The sequence below is a fragment of the Lacerta agilis genome, chromosome 6 (assembly GCF_009819535.1).
Source record: "Lacerta agilis isolate rLacAgi1 chromosome 6, rLacAgi1.pri, whole genome shotgun sequence".
Taxonomy (NCBI): Eukaryota; Metazoa; Chordata; class Lepidosauria; order Squamata; family Lacertidae; genus Lacerta; species Lacerta agilis.
The window spans coordinates 4,170,777-4,186,406 of NC_046317.1; the positions used below are offsets into that span (position 1 = coordinate 4,170,777).

The window sequence follows — 15,630 nt, forward strand, 5'->3', positions numbered from 1 at the left end:
TAGCTTGCCTGGGAAGAGTCTTGCCTAGAACCTTTTTGCTTGATAGCTTTGTAGAGTTACGGAGTTTTAAAAATGTGTGTAGGGAGGGGAGCATTGAAACATTGGAGCCCTACCTGTGTTTTGCAGCTTTTTTGCAAAGGGAGAAAAGCAAAGAGGGAAAGCCCCATTTTTATGGGGTTCAACTCACATTTCTGCAGCTTCTGAAGGAAAGGGAGCCATTTCTACAGTTTCCAGACAGATAATCTAATCAGCCAGTCACATGTCGCTGGGGAAACAAACAACCTCCCTCTGCAGCACATTCAACAAAGGAGGGTGGAGCTGAAAAGGAGCCGGGACTCTTATCTCTCTCCTGATCTTTTGCTGATCAGCTGCTGAGTGGGTTCCTTTCAACACCCCCTTTTCTCTTTGTAAAATAAAAAGCACTATCTGCTTTTGGCCCCTAGGCAATTCGGCTCCAGGGACCACCATTCGCTCCATAAGACGCACAGATATTTCCCCTTAATTTTTAGGAGGAAAAAAGTGTGTCTGATCGAGCAAAAAATACAGTACTTGCTCTTCTGTTGACAGGGCATTGCATTCCTTCAGAACAGCGTTTTTCAGACTTCCTACTTGCATGGAACTCGTCCCACAGTTGCGTGTCGGCTGAGGAAGCTGTGAAGCTCTGCTGCCCAAGCCCTGTTTCACTGCAGAAGATCCTGGTGTGCTTTCTAAAAACACACACTAGTTTCTTACGGGGCTCTGGCGTGGCCTTTGGGCCTTACTGTTGCCCATGTGTGGCACAAAACATACTGAACTCCCTTGCAGCTACATGTTGTGGAGAAAGATTGGTACTGCTGCAGGTGTGCAGGATTTCTTTAGGGACCTCTCTGCATGCTGCTTCCTTCGCTTCCCTCCTCGTGTGCTTTTATCACTGTTCCCTTTACCACTGAAGGGGAAGGGGTAGGTGTTTGGCCACTGTGGAAGTTGGCCAAGGAAAATGGCAGGGTCTGTGTGGCATCGCTCTGAGCCCTTGGCTTGGCTTTGAGAGGTGTTTCCAGGTTTCACATTTTTCCCCTGGGAAATACGGACAAATCTCCATCCAGTCGGAGGAGAGACTCGGAGGGCTTATCTTCTCTGATTTAGAGGGACTTCACAGGGACCCAAAGTTACTTTGTTCCTTAATCACCTTTAGCAACGTATGAGCTGTCGTGCCAGCAGAACCCACTGGTCGTCAACTTAAGTGACAACGTTCCCTTCCGCCAAATCACATCCGCCCTGCTCAACTTCTCCTCCCTCTCCGTGGGCATCTCTGCGGTGGCCTTGCGGACACGTTCGCCACCAGACCCTCCCAACCCGAGCAACTGCCTCCCAGACCACGAGGGGCACGGCCGCCAGAGACTCAGGTAACTCCTCAGGGTTCGGTATTGTCACTTCAAACCCCTGCGAAGAGACAGTTGCTCACGGCTGCAATCCTGACGCTCCTTGCCTTGGATTGGCAAGAAGCCAGCCCCTCTGAATTCAGTAAGACTTTCTTCCGAGTAGGCATGGTTAGGATTGCACTGTTAAGTGTGCTATTTTATTCCCTTGATGAGTAAGGATGAATACTTAAAGGGGATATAAAAAAGGCTGACCACAGAACTCCGAAATCAGAGGGAAAACGGTGTATGAGAACTGGAAGAAACATTTAGGTATTTGATAAGATGTGATTTATTAATATTTGAAATTGGAATCAGAAGAGATATAGGCTACAGTACTAGAAGTTAAGTTAAGAGAGGATATAATATTTCCCATATAAAAGAACCCCAGTGTTTATGCGGTATTCCAGACACATATAATCAGAGCAGGTACATTTGACTGGCACCTTCGTGATACACCTTTAGGCAAAAACATTCCTCTTTAACCAGGCCTTTGACTGATTGACATCCTATGCCCTTTTAAAATGTATTGTGAAAGAGGGGGTGATTGGGTTGTCTTTGTTTATGTTTTTATTCTGTATTTTCTGTTCTTTATATTGTGATTTTATGTTGCGAACTACCCTGAGATCTAGGTAAAGGTAAAGGACCCCTGGACGGTAAAGTCCAGTCAAAGGTGACTATGGGGAACAGGATTCATTTTGCTTTTCAGGCCGAGGGAACCGGCATTTATCCACAGACAAACATCCGGGTCACGTGGCCAGCATGACAAAACCACTTATAGAATCATAGAATCATAGAGTTGGAGGAGACCACAAGGGCCATCCAGTCCAACCCCCTGCCAAGCAGGAAACACCATCAAAGCATTCCTGACAGATGGCTGTCAAGCCTCTGCTTAAAGACCTCCAAAGAAGGAGACTCCACCACACTCCTTGGCAGCAAATTCCACTGTCCAACAGCTCTCACTGTCAGGAAGTTCTTCCTAATGTTTAGGTGGCACAACGCCTCACCATGACAAGTGCCAGAGCGCACAGAAATGCCGTTCAACTTCCCACCACTTGTTGTTGTTCCGTCGTGTCCGACTCTTCGTGACCCCATGGACCAGAGCACGCCAGGCACACCTATCCTTCACTGCCTCTCGCAGTTTGGCCAAACTCATGCCAGTCGCTTCGAGAACACTGCCCAGCCATCTCATCCTCTGTCGTGCCCTTCTCCTTGTGCCCTCCATCTTTTCCAACATCAGGGTCTTTTCTAGGGAGTCTTCTCTTCTCATGAGGTGGCCAAAATACTGGAGCCTCAACTTCAAGATCTGTCCTTCCAGTGAGCACTCAGGGCTGATTTCTTTAAGGATGGATAAGTTTGATATTTTTGCAGTCCATGGGACTCTCAAGTGTCTCCTTCAGCACCATAATTCAAAACCATCAATTCTTCAGCAATCAGTCTTCTTTATGGTCCAGCTCTCACTTCCATACATCACTACTGGGAAAACCACAGCTTTAACTATACGGACTGTCTACTTGCACTGGTGTGCTTTTGAACTGCTAGGTTGGCAGGAGCTGGGACAGAGCAGCGGGAGCTCACTCCATTGCGGGGATTCAAACCACTGACCTTCCGATTGGCAAGCCCAAGAGGCTCAGTGGTTTAGACCACAGCGCCACCTGTGCTTGAAGTCAAATGGCACAGGCAAAGGTATAGGGCACTGCAAGTGCCACTTACTGGCAGCACCTTCAAATCCCACTTCCTTGGCCTTGAAATGAAACCATGTAGGCAAAGGCACAGGACTTTGCAGGCTCAGCCGATTAGCAGTGCCTGCAAACCCTGCTTTTGGCAGGGAGCCACATCCTTCTCCTGCCCCACACCTGGAAAGGAAGCTAGTGTAGTGCTATGGCCATTGGTCTGTCAGCGCAAGCTTTTCAGGTTGCCAGATGCAATTCTTTAAATATATATATATATATTCACTTTTTCCAGTCAGTACAAACACCAAACTAAAAAGACACGTACAACAAAAAACCATAATAACAATAATAACACAAATTGACAACACAAATTTAGATACAGTAATATCTCTATGCCTACTCCTTGTTTATCCCCCCTCTCCCCCCTCTATTTCCCACTGTTATCCGCCTTATCACTTAGATATTCGTTCCAAATTTCTTCTTATTTATCCATTCTTATTTTGCGCCGACAAGCAATTCTTTCGTATGTAACTAATCTGTCCATATTATCGATCCATATGCTCAGTGGAATCTTTTTGCGACTCTTCCAATTCATCAAATCAAGTTTTGATGCAACCACTTTTTTTTTTTTTTGGCCCCTTGAGATCTTCCAAGTTTACGGAATATAATTTAGAATTTAATTCAGTTCCCCTGAATAACAATTTCTTTTTATTATTACTTTTGCCATATGCAATTCTTCCCTCTCCTGCTGCGCCGAAATGCATGGGTCCTGGTGGGTACAAGCTGGGCATCATCCGAGCCATGGAACCAACCGTGACTCCCCTGAACACATAAGGGATTGGGCAGCGAGAGAAGGAATTAGCTAAGGGCCTTGTAAATTAATACAAGATCTTGAACCTGGCCCAGTAGCATATGAGCGGCCAGTGCATGCTTTTGAGCACTGGAGTTCTGTGTTGGCAACAGTCTGTCCCCCGTCCACCGTCCAGCTGCAACCTTTAGTACCAGCTGCCGTCTCCAGACTAGGCCCAAGCGCAGCCTCACGAAAAGCGCATTGCAGTAATGGAGTCTTGAGGAAGTGTGGGTGGGTGGGGGCGGAGATCTGTATCGCATTTGATCCTTGTTGAAGGTCCCCAGAAGCTCAACGATTTGACAAACACATGTGCTTGTAAAATATATATTAAAAAAAGAAGCAAATGGAAATCTAAGCTAGTGAAAGAATTTTTAGCAGCTGCCCTAAAACCATTTCTCACTTCATAAACATGTCTGCGTGTAGGGAGAAAAGAAATATTTTGTCTTGCGGTCCCTTTCCTTGCCATTTTCACTTGTCCTTGCCTTTCCCCCTGCCCCCCAAAAGGAAACCCTTTCAAAACAGTCTGTTCCTTTTCAGTGTTGGACTACTAGTCTTGGCAGTGTTCTTTCTACACATATGGTTTGGATCCAGGGGGGGCTCCGTCGTGGCTGTCCATTGCTAGGCTGATGCTGGGCAGGTCCTCTGGCTGCTTCGCTCCTTCAGAACTTCCTCTTTCTCTGTTTTCCGGGTGGTGGTTCTTGACAGCAAGCCAAGATCAATTATTTTCAGATTATGCAAACACCATGACTAGCACATTAGAAGCTGTATTCCTTCCTGTGTGACAGAGAAGAGAGAAATATTGCTTCTAAGATAGTGTTCTTTGCTTTTATAATAATTTGTATTAAAAATAAGTTTTAAAAACCCCTGTTCTTTCAGTTATCAGATGTACAGCAAGCACACCACAGGTTAGAACTACTTCCTCTCATTTTTGTGGTGGCCATTTTGGCAATTGTTAATTGAGTCGTCATTCAAAACTAGTCTGCACAATCAACCGTTTGCAAATGCACATCAAACCGCAGTTACAATTCTGGCCAGTTGCAAACCATGGTTTGTCTCCAAACTATAGTTAAAACAAAATCTATATATATATATATAAATGTTCCCATTGCGTGCGTGTCCGGCCGCACCTTGCTCCGTAACCACTGGACCAAATCACATCAAATTTAGGACAAAGCGTAACATGACCATGGGGGAAGGATCTAGCATAATAATAATAATAAAAAACACCTGTCATGCCTAAAATATAGAATAAAGGCCAAAAAAATGGTGCGCCTATTATACCTCACCAGCAAAAGGAATGAAGACTCCAACAGCATCCAATAGAAAGGCGGATTGCCTGCTGACGTCATCAGACCTGGCCAGAGCAACAGTGCCTGTGCCCTCACCTAAAATGGCCGCTGCAGCTTCGCATGTGCCGAGGGAAAAAAAAACGGAGCAGGAGGCATGCCTGAGAGGTCGCACTGAGTAAGACCAGCTCTGAGGAGATTGTGTCGCTGGGGTGCGTGATTTTGGGACTGGGTAATTTTGGGACTGGGGTAGGGGAGAATGCTCTTTAAGGCTCCAGTGAGGCGCAAGCATTTTGCAGCACTAATTTGTTACGACTCTTTCTTAGAATCAGTGGTGCGTAGCTTGGCCCCTTGACAACTGTCATTAATGAAGGTTTTCTAAAACAACAGTGGGAATAATTTGTTCTCTTGCTTTCCATTCAGAAATCAGCTTTGCAGATGAAATTTCTTTAAAACACATTGATTTATTGTTAAAGGATGCTAGTAATGATAGTCTCTCAGGGCCAGCACCCTTGGGGAATGACTTGCAAGCATGGGGGGTGGAGGGAGAGCACAACAACAGCACATTTGATATAAAAAAGCGTTGGAGGAATCGCACACTGTGAACCCACCAGCCAAAACTAAAGCACAGAAAGAATGTCCTGTGTGTCACATATAACTTGTATACAACTTGTACTAAACATTAGGAAGAGATGTGGAGTTTGAGGGAGTTGCGAGAGACATACATTATCGGCGCTTGAGCAGCGGTTCGTTAAATTCTGAAGTGAAGCTAGTGTTTACTGAGGTGCTCAGTTCAGTTGGCACTCGGCACGTGCTCCAGAACTCATTGACTCTTAGCTCTGCTCTACAGGTGACTGCGCAATGAGTGTGGGCTCTTTGCAAGCACAAAGGGAAAATGTATTTTGGTGCAGGCTGACTGCTGTCAGTGAAAGGGGAGGCCATACAAGTGTGGTGTAGTGGTTAAGAGTGGTAGACTCGTTATCTGGGGAACCGGGTTCGTGTCTCCATTCCTCCACATGCAGCTGCTGGGTGACCTTGGGCTAGTCACACTTCTCTGAAGTCTCTCAGCCCCACTCACCTCACAGAGTGTTTGTTGTGGGGGAGGAAGGGAAAAGAGAATGTTAGCCGCTTTGAGACTCCTTCGGGTAGTGAAAAGCGGGATATCAAATCCAAACTCTAGTTGTATACTGATGCCTAATCTGGGACCTAAGGCACTTGCCAGCTGCTGACACAAGTACACAACTCTATCCTGTCATTAATTAGACTTTGATGATGTGGAACTTCCTTTTGCTTGGCTGGCCAAACCTACACATCAGCCAGTGATTTAATCAATAGCCTTTTGCATTCTGTCAGGATAATGTCCTGCTCTCCACCTGGGGCACCTCTAATCTATTATGCAAATATGGTATGGACTTAAAATACTCTGTGGTGATGGTTCTGTGGCATATTTGGAGCCTTATTTGCCCCAACGAGGTTCCTCAAGTTGCGCCCGGTGAGAAAATGGAAGCAGTCAATAGACACCGAGGCTGCTGGCTTCAGAGAGAGAAAGATTTATTTCTGCATGCAGAGGCACTTGCGGTGTTCAGACACCCAATCAATTACAAAACTAGTTAATTTTCAGACAGTTCTTATAGACAGTTCTCTGGCTCTCCCCACCCCAGGAATCTGCCTCTTGTACATCCTTGTCCATTTCCTGTTGTACATATAAGGCAAAAGGACATTTAGCCTTGAGTTGGTTCATGCGCACTTCAGCAAGGCCATCCTATCTCTGACCTAGACAGTTCCTCTCTGTGCAAGGTCGACCTTCTACTGTTATCTCCAGACTCTTAGTCATAGCTTGCCAGAAAGAAGTGCAATGCAGATCAAAGTTCACAGCTTTACAGAGAGGTTTCATAAAGAAAAGCTTAAAGGGTTCTTTTATACTTCTGGACTAACAATACATTCAGGTAAATATATACAGGTTAGCTAATTAACCCCTTCATATTCACCTACGTTTCCTAAGATGTCCCTCTCTAACTTGCGACAAGAAACTTCTGTGAGCATCTTGGACATCTGCTTCTGCCCTCTGGAATCAGCCCTATCCCATTGTCACTTCCTACCAGTGGCAGGGCAGAGCCTTGATCACCTTTTGTCTCAAGTAACCCCTCCCTGTGTGTAACAGAATCTTCAGCTGTTTCTTGCCAAAAGACTGAGTAACATAGTTAAGGATCCCGGGTCTATTCATTCTGCCAGACTCAGGGGAGAAAAGCCTCATGTTCTCACTTCTCCTCTTCCTTTGATGCCACACTGAGGGGGTTCTGGAAATTCAGATTGGAAATACGGTCAGCAGAACTTGCAAACACGAATGCTAAGTCCAGAATTGGGCATGATTAAAAACAATAAAAGAAGACGCAGGAGCTGGAAAGAGAGGACTTTTGGGGGGAGATCTGTGGGGGATGGGAAGAAGTAAGGGAAGGGTTAGAAGGGTCAGGAAAGGTATGGGGTGAAGAAAGATTATTTAAGGGGGGGAGAGAGCTGACCGTGAAACTCCGAGACCAGAGGGAAGAAATGGTGTAAGAGGACTGGAAGAAATTAAAAAAATTATTTGAAATGATGTGAATAGTAGATATTTGAAATTGGAATCAGAGGATATTTAAGGCTACAGTAATGAGAAGTTAGGTTACGATAGGATATAAGAAGTTAGAATTGTGTAATGTTTATTTTATTAGGAACAAGATTATCGGTATATGATGATTATGATTTTTAAAGATTAAGATTAGCTGAGAAGGAAGAATTTTTAATGTCATAAAGTTACTATAGTTAAATAGAAATGTACGCAGAAGAGAGGACGTGAGGAGGTCCCAAAACAATGTTATGAATAAGATAAGAATAGGGGATTAAGTGTCTGGTTTTTTTATGTAGTGTCTTGTTTATTTTGTATTTTGTATTTGTTATTTTTGTTAAAATCCAATAAATTCTTATGGGGGGAAAAATAGAAATACGGTCAGCAGTAGGGTGTACGGGTGACACTCTGCGTTCCCTTGTGTCAAGCTCGTTTTGTCACAGGGCTAAGAGGAGAATGCAGTGCAGGAAGCTGCATTTTGATTCTTCCCCCCTTTCTCTCCACAGCTGCACCCAACACACCTGTGGAGAGGATGGCAGCTGTGTGCAACCATTTATCCACCATGCTGCTGCTGTCAACTGCAGTCCCATCAGCCAGGGGCATATGGAGTGTGCTGTTACCTGTGAAAAGGGCTTTGTCCTCCATGCCAGCCATGGGCAGCTGCTGCGCCCAGGACAGGTGAGTACATGGCGTTGTTTGTCTTCCCCAGTGTACTCAGTAGATACACTGTACTGTGCTAAGGGGTCTTGTGGCAATGTTTCACAGGTGGTGGCTGTGATGAAGGAAACAAAAATGTGTGGACTTCATGGTTGCAAAGGTAGGCTTCAAGACCTGTATGGAGCTTATCTTCGTAGCTTCATGTACTTTTTCGAATGGTCTCCAGTCATGACTGCTGCCTTTGAGTGACCCCTGTTCTCCCTCACTTTCCCATTCTTTTTCTCCAGTTACCACATTGCTCCCTGCCAAAAATATTTTAACGTTTGGCAAAGGAAAGGAAAGGAAAAAAAGGCGAGACCGAAATATTGGGGTGGAAAGAAAACAACTTCCTGCAAATGATAACTATTTGCAGAATTTACTTTGAATGCAGAAACTTCAGTTTTCTTTGCCCCAGACTATGGTTCCTTTGCCACATAATCTAGTTGTGTTTTAGGCCAAATTGATCTCTGATGTAACACTGAGTCAGCTAGCGGGCTTTCTGGGGAGTTTAATAGACCCATTATAGTACAGTAGCTAAGAAACCTTGCAGTGAGCCAGGTAGGAAGTGTCTGGTTCATATTTTGCTTCTCTCATGAACTTGCCAGATGGGTTTGGCAAGCTGCTTTCTGTTATCCACGGTGTTATCCAATTTGCATTAATGAAATGATGATAATAAAATGACCTATCAACAGATTATAGAGATAAAACATATGAAATACTTTTAAAGGGTTAGACAGATACTAAGAAGGGTTAGATAGATACTAAGGGTTAGATAGATACTAAGAAGACTGATCGCCAAAGAATTGATGCTTTTGAATTATGGTGCTGGAGGAGACTCTTGAGAGTCCCATGGACTGCAAAAAGATCAAACTTATCCATTATTAAGGAAATCAGCCCTGAGTGCTCACTAGAAGGACAGATCCTGAAGTTGAGGCTCCAGTACTTTGGCCACCTCATGAGGAGAGAAGACTCCCTGGAAAAGACCCTGATGTTGGGAAAGATGGAGGGCACAAGGAGAAGGGGACGGCAGAGGATGAGATGGTTGGACAGTGTTCTCGAAACGACTAGCATGAGTTTGGCCAGTGAAAGATAGGCGTGCCTGGCGTGCTCTGGTCCATGGGCTCACAAAGAGTTGGACACGACTGAACAACAACAAGTATCACTCATCATTAATATCATTTCCAGGAGGAAATGACCAGTGGTGGATGCTGCCTTCTTCTTCGATTGATTTTCATTCAGATCAAGTCACAAGAACAATAGATACACAAATTCAACAGGGTGTCCCAAGCGTCTAAACTGGGAATTGTGCCGTCATATGCCGTTCGTTCATCAGGAAAAGTGGCTGCCCAAACGTGAAAAACTTGACATTTTATTTACAATCTGTTGTTGGTTTCAGCAGCTCAAAAATAGACCCCTGGGGTGATACATGCAGCCCCTGAAAGTGGGGCTGACTAACCCCCAAATCTCCAACCCAGAGGCAAAAATGGCATGTTTGGGTAACAGATACAGCCGACCAATAGCCTAACCCTGCTGTCTTTTAGCATAGCCTTTTGGCCAAAATAGTTGCTATTCAGGCTGTTAAAGACTTTTGAATTAGTCCTTGCTACTGAAAGGGCAGTCCGGATACCACTGGGAAAGGAAGCCAGTCTGAAAAGAATTAAAAGGGATACTTGATCATAATTTATGAAGGCCTGTCGGTGGCTTGGAAAGATGCATACGTTAGGTGGTTCTAACCGGGTGGCTTGGTGTCTCTTCCATCCTCTCTAATGGTTAATCATATGAGTCTCCAGTTAATCCAGATGTGGGCAGATGCCGTTTGGATTGGGCCCTGGGTCCTCTCTTGCACACACTGCATTCTCGAGCGAAACAAAGTGTCCTTTTTGCTTTAATTTTACACACACACACACACACACACACACAAACCAGCAAAATAAACCTGCCTCGTTTAACATTTCCATGTTTGGCACTCAATCAGGAAACATCTTGGCAGAAAAGGCTGTCTGAGTCCTCCTGCTCTTGTGCCTTGCTGTGGAGGAGGCACTGCTAGCATCACAAGGGAGGCAGGTTAGGGCATAAGTGCACAATGTGATTGGCACTCTTGACATACGTCCCGCTCTCCCCCCCTCCAATTAAACGCCTGGTGCAGGGAGACTCCTGATCGTTACCAGAATTGCAGCAAGTGGGGAGAAGATTCGGCTTTGTGAAATCTCTGCTTTCAGTTATGATTCTGTTTTAACCAGAAAATGTTTCTAATGTGAACCTCGTGAATGTGATAATATGCTGAAAGTGTACAGGCAACGCTTTCTGGTGTCTTGGGGAGTCAGTGGGGAGGTTGGGGAGGCAGGGCTTTCCACAACCGAAATTGACATGAATTATGCAAATAGCAAAATCGCAATTGTATGAAATGAGAGAATTATCCTAGTTTAACTCGTTTTGTTAAAAAAAACCAAAGAACCCACATCATTAGCTGGCAACCACTTTTTCGCTTCCCATGATTTTAGTTTGCAAGCCTAAAGTCAGGGCATGATTCTCACTTCTGCTTGCCACCAGCACTGCGTTGGAGTTTTGACTGGTGTGAGTCAGTTTGGGGAAACAGTTCTCGTAATCTGCCGATTGTCAGTGCTGTAAACCAAGACTAGGCACCTGCCAGCCCAGAGGCACAGGCTAACCTCCTGGCGGTTTCCATCTGGACTCTGGCTTGATTCCTGAGCCGAGGACAGCTCTTAGATTGCTGTATCAATCTTGCGACAGGCAGTAGAAATTCGCAGCAACCTTTCCCCTCTCTTCCCCCCCTCAGAAAGAAATTCTCTTGACCTGCAACTATGGGCGTTGGGACAGGTCTGTGACTTGCGACCCCATCGACTGCCAGTTTCCAGACCAATCACATGTCCTGTATGCCGAGTTCTCTTGCCCTAAAGGGACCACCTACATGAAGCGATGCTTCTTCTCCTGCATCAAGCCAGCAAAGCTGCAAGGTACGCTGATGAGCTTTGCTTGACAACCCTTCTCCCTTAGGCAGCTCTGGATGATGCACTGGAGCTTCAGAAAGTTATGCTCCTGTCTTTGCAAATAATTTGTGTCTAATTTTCTGAGTGGGTGCTTCTTCTGAGAGCCAGTGTGGTGTAGTGGTTAAGAGCGGTAGACTCGTAATCTGGTGAACCGGGTTCGCGTCTCCGCTCCTCCACATGCAGCTGCTGGGTGACCTTGGGCTAGTCACACTTCTCTGAAGTCTCTCAGCCCCACTCACCTCACAGAGTGTTTGTTGTGGGGGAGGAAGGGAAAGGAGAATGTTAGCCGCTTTGAGACTCCTTCGTGTAGTGAAAAGCGGGGTATCAAATCCAAACTCTTCTTCTTCTCCCTCCCTCTCCTCTCTCTCCCACCCCCTCTCCCTCTCTTACTTGGAGTCAGGAATGAGTCAGTGGCTGACCTGCCTGGACGATGGCCTCTGGTCACTCCCGGAAGCTTACTGCAAACTGGAATGTGACACTCCACGCCCGGTTCCCAATGCTAAGCTGCTGGTGCCCCGATGCTTGCAAGGGAATCACGACGTGGGCTCTGTCTGCCGCTACAAGTGTAAGCCTGGATACCACGTGGCAGAAACCACAGAGGAGAAGCCCAGGAAGTGAGTAAAAGAAATATATTATCTCCCTTTGCTATTTTCCCTGTTGCCCCTTGCACCTTAGCATTTGCACTTCAGTCTTACTGGAGCGCCTGCTGGAATTGATGTTGCCACTGGAGTATGTGCACTTGGCCAGTGGGCTTGATGGTGGTCAGTCTTGCTCCTGCTGGGAGATCTGGCGTTTCCCCCAAGATAGATAGATAGATGTTTATTCGGCATTTGCGCCCATCTTACAATACAAAACAGAGCAAACAAAAGAGAATCAAATAAAACAACGGCACCGTACAAGCCACAAATAAGATAACACAACTCACAAGGATCAGTATTAACATTTCCATAAAAAGCGTATCTCAGAGAAATTTTAAAGTTAAAATTTAAGCATCAAACTAAAATCAGTGACTAATTTCATTTTGGAAAACATATTCATAATTTCATTAACCAGCTAACATCCCATTTCGTCTCTTATACGAAATAACGGCTGTTAGGAATCTAGCAACCTGTAGGGTTATGTAAGGGTCCACATCTTGTAGAACCCAAGCAAGACGTAGGTCAACTGGCTTATCAGCAATAGACTGAATTATTGGATTTAATATACTGGCACGGATCGAGCTGTACATAGGGCAATTGAACATTACATGCTGTAGAGATTCAGTTGATTTATTTTCACAGGCACACATGGGAGAAACTTGGCCCTTAGTAAATCTGTGACTTAGCACGTTTGATGGGAAAGCATTAAATCTAGCTTTATTGAAAGCGTATCGATGAGAAGCAACTGTGAGTGATGTTAGATAAGATGGAACTCGGTAAATAGGGGTAATGCCAATATTTAACGGCAAACAAACTCCCCCACCAGTTAAGAGATTTTGATATAGCTCCACATCTTCCAGACTTTGATTTATGCACCTTTTTGCCGCCGTAAGATCCAGTTTGAGCAATTCAGAAGGAGAAATCTCATAAGCCAGCAATTTGGCATTGATTTTTCCAGTCCACAAATTTGTGAAATCATCCCGCCACATGCATTGAATAAGATAGTGGTTCGGGAGTTTATGCCAAAGGGTTAGCCAATAAATCAAAACTCGCCTCCACAAAACTGACTCAAGCATACTAGTGTGTTGTATGCTTCCGTGGCTAAAAAGGTCCATCAACGCTGGCGTCCAAGAACAGGTGCAGAAGGCAAGGTGGAGGAGTGGAAGCAGGGGTGAGGCGGAAGGTACCGTATTTTTTGCTCCATAAGACACACTTTTTTCCTCCTAAAAAGTAAGGGGAAATACCTGTGCGTCTTATGGAGCGAATGGTGGTCCCTGGAGCTGAATTGCCCAGGGGCCAAAAGAGGATCATGCTTTTTATTTTACAAAGAGAAAAGGGAGTGTTGAAAGGACCCCGCTCAGCAGCTGATCAGAAATAGATCGGGAGAGAGATAAGAATCCCGGCTCCCTTTCAGCCCCGCCCTCCTTTGTTGAATGTGCTGCAGAGGGAGGTTGTTTGTTTCCCCAGGACATGTGACTGGCTGATTAGATTATCTGTCTGGAAACAGTAGAAATGGCTCCTTTTCCTTAAGATTTTTCAGAAATGTGAGTTAAACCCCATAAAAATGGGGCTTTTCCTCTTTGTTTTTCCCCCTTTGCAAAAGGAGCTTTGCTTTTCCCCCTTTGCAAAAAAAGCTGCAAAACCTTTAGCTGATCCTCAAAAAAACAACAAAAAAACAAACAAACCAGGGCTTTTCCCTTTGCAAAAAAGCTGCAAAGCCTTTAGCTGATCCTCAAAAAAGGCCTTTTGCCTTTGCAAAAACAGCTGCAAAACTTTCAGCTGATCCTCAAAAAAGCCAGGGCTTTTCCCTTTGCAAAAAAGCTGCAAAACTTTTAGCTGATCCTCAAAACAACAACAACAAACAAACAGGGCTTTTAGAGGAGGAAAACCAGAAAAATGTTTTTTTCCTGGGTTTCCTCCTCTAAAAATGAGGTGCGCCCTATGGTCCGGAGCGCCCTATGGAGCGAAAAATACGGTAATACAAGCCATGACTTAGCCTGGAGAAGGTTTAGAATGGCTGGTAATTGAAATCACCACGAGGCTGTTTGACTTGCAAGGGATTGGAGTTAAAAGCTGATAGAATCCAAAAGGAGCCACAATCCTTTAGAGCCAGAGTTATAGGATGGATGTCTCGTGAGTCGGTCCATAGCCAACTAAGTTCTACTCAGAGTAGACACATTCAGATTAATGGGTGGTAGCCAGCGAGCCACTGCAGTGTAGTGGTTAAGAGTGTTGGACTAGGATCCGGGAGGGCAGGGTTCAAATCCCCGTTCAGCTACGAAACTTGCTGGATGTTCTTGGTCCAGTCACAATGGGCTCAGTCTAACTTAGCTCATAGCAATGTTGTGATGGGGAGGAAGAGAACCGTGTACGCCAACTTGAGCCCCTTGGACAAGAAATAAATAAACTTCAGCGGTTTTACTCTCGAGTATGACTAACACTGACACAGCCCAGGGTCACTTCTGGTCTTCCAGATAAAGTAAGAAAGTGAGATATACATATATATGAGTTGACTATTAGATGATATATATTGCTCTTTTTGGACTTGTCCATAGTATTTTGCAGCTTTAAGGTTGCAGAAGACTTTTAATTAACAAGACTTACTTCCGTTAAAACGTTATGGCATAATCTCCAGGGGAGGTCTAGAGAAGGGCCTTTCTTGCAGTGGCTCCCTATTTGTGGAATGCCCTTCTCAGAGAGGCTCCCCTGGTACCTTCATTGCATATCTTTAGGCGGCAGGCAAAAATGTTCCCCTTCAACCAGGCGTCTGGCTGATTAACATTCCATGGCTTCCCTTTTAAATGTGTTTGTGTGAGGGGGGTTATTGGTTTGCTTAAATTTTTGTAGCCGTGTTTGGTCTGCCTCAGTCAAAACAAAATTTAAAAAAAATCCTTCCAGTAGCACCTTAAGGTTAAGGTAAAGGTAAAGGGGACCCCTGACCATTAGTTCCAGTCGTGTCTGACTCTGGGGTTGCGGCGCTCATCTTGCTTTACTGGCCGAGGGAGCTGGCGTACAGCTTCCGGGTCATGTGGCCGGCATGACTAAGCCGCTTCTGGCGAACCAGAGCAGCGCACGGAAACGCCGTTTACCTTCCCGCCGGAGCGGTACCTATTTATCTACTTGAACTTTGACGTGCTTTCGAACTGCTAGGTGGGCAGATCTGGTCTGGTGACTTCCGTTTCAGTGTATCTGAAGAAGTGTGCATGCACACGAAAGCTCATACCAAGAACAAACTTAGTTGGTCTCTAAGGTGCTACTGGAAGGATTTTTTTTTTTAAAAAAAATTGTTTTATTGTGTATTTTGTATTCTTATTTTGCATTTTTCTGTTGTGAGCCGCCCTGGGCTCTTCAGATGAAGGGCGGTATACCAATTAAACAGTGATACAGCAGCATACTACAGAGCCTCTACTTGAATTCATCTGCTTGCGTGTAGCAGTGCTAAAGCATTCTAGCGTGGAAGTAACCAGGAAGCTAAGAAGAATG

At 45.1% G+C, this 15,630-nt stretch overlaps 1 protein-coding gene across 1 annotated transcript in view; it reads left to right on the forward strand.

The window, feature by feature from the left end:
* The window catches only part of PAPPA2 (pappalysin 2), a 143,626-nt gene that overhangs the window by 78,980 nt on the left and 49,016 nt on the right, over positions 1–15,630 (forward strand). Inside the window, exons 13-16 of the mRNA XM_033151073.1 lie at positions 1,172–1,382; positions 8,312–8,483; positions 11,299–11,476; positions 11,910–12,123. Of these exons, the coding sequence (XP_033006964.1) occupies positions 1,172–1,382; positions 8,312–8,483; positions 11,299–11,476; positions 11,910–12,123 (775 nt within the window). The remainder of the gene's footprint in view (positions 1–1,171; positions 1,383–8,311; positions 8,484–11,298; positions 11,477–11,909; positions 12,124–15,630) is intronic.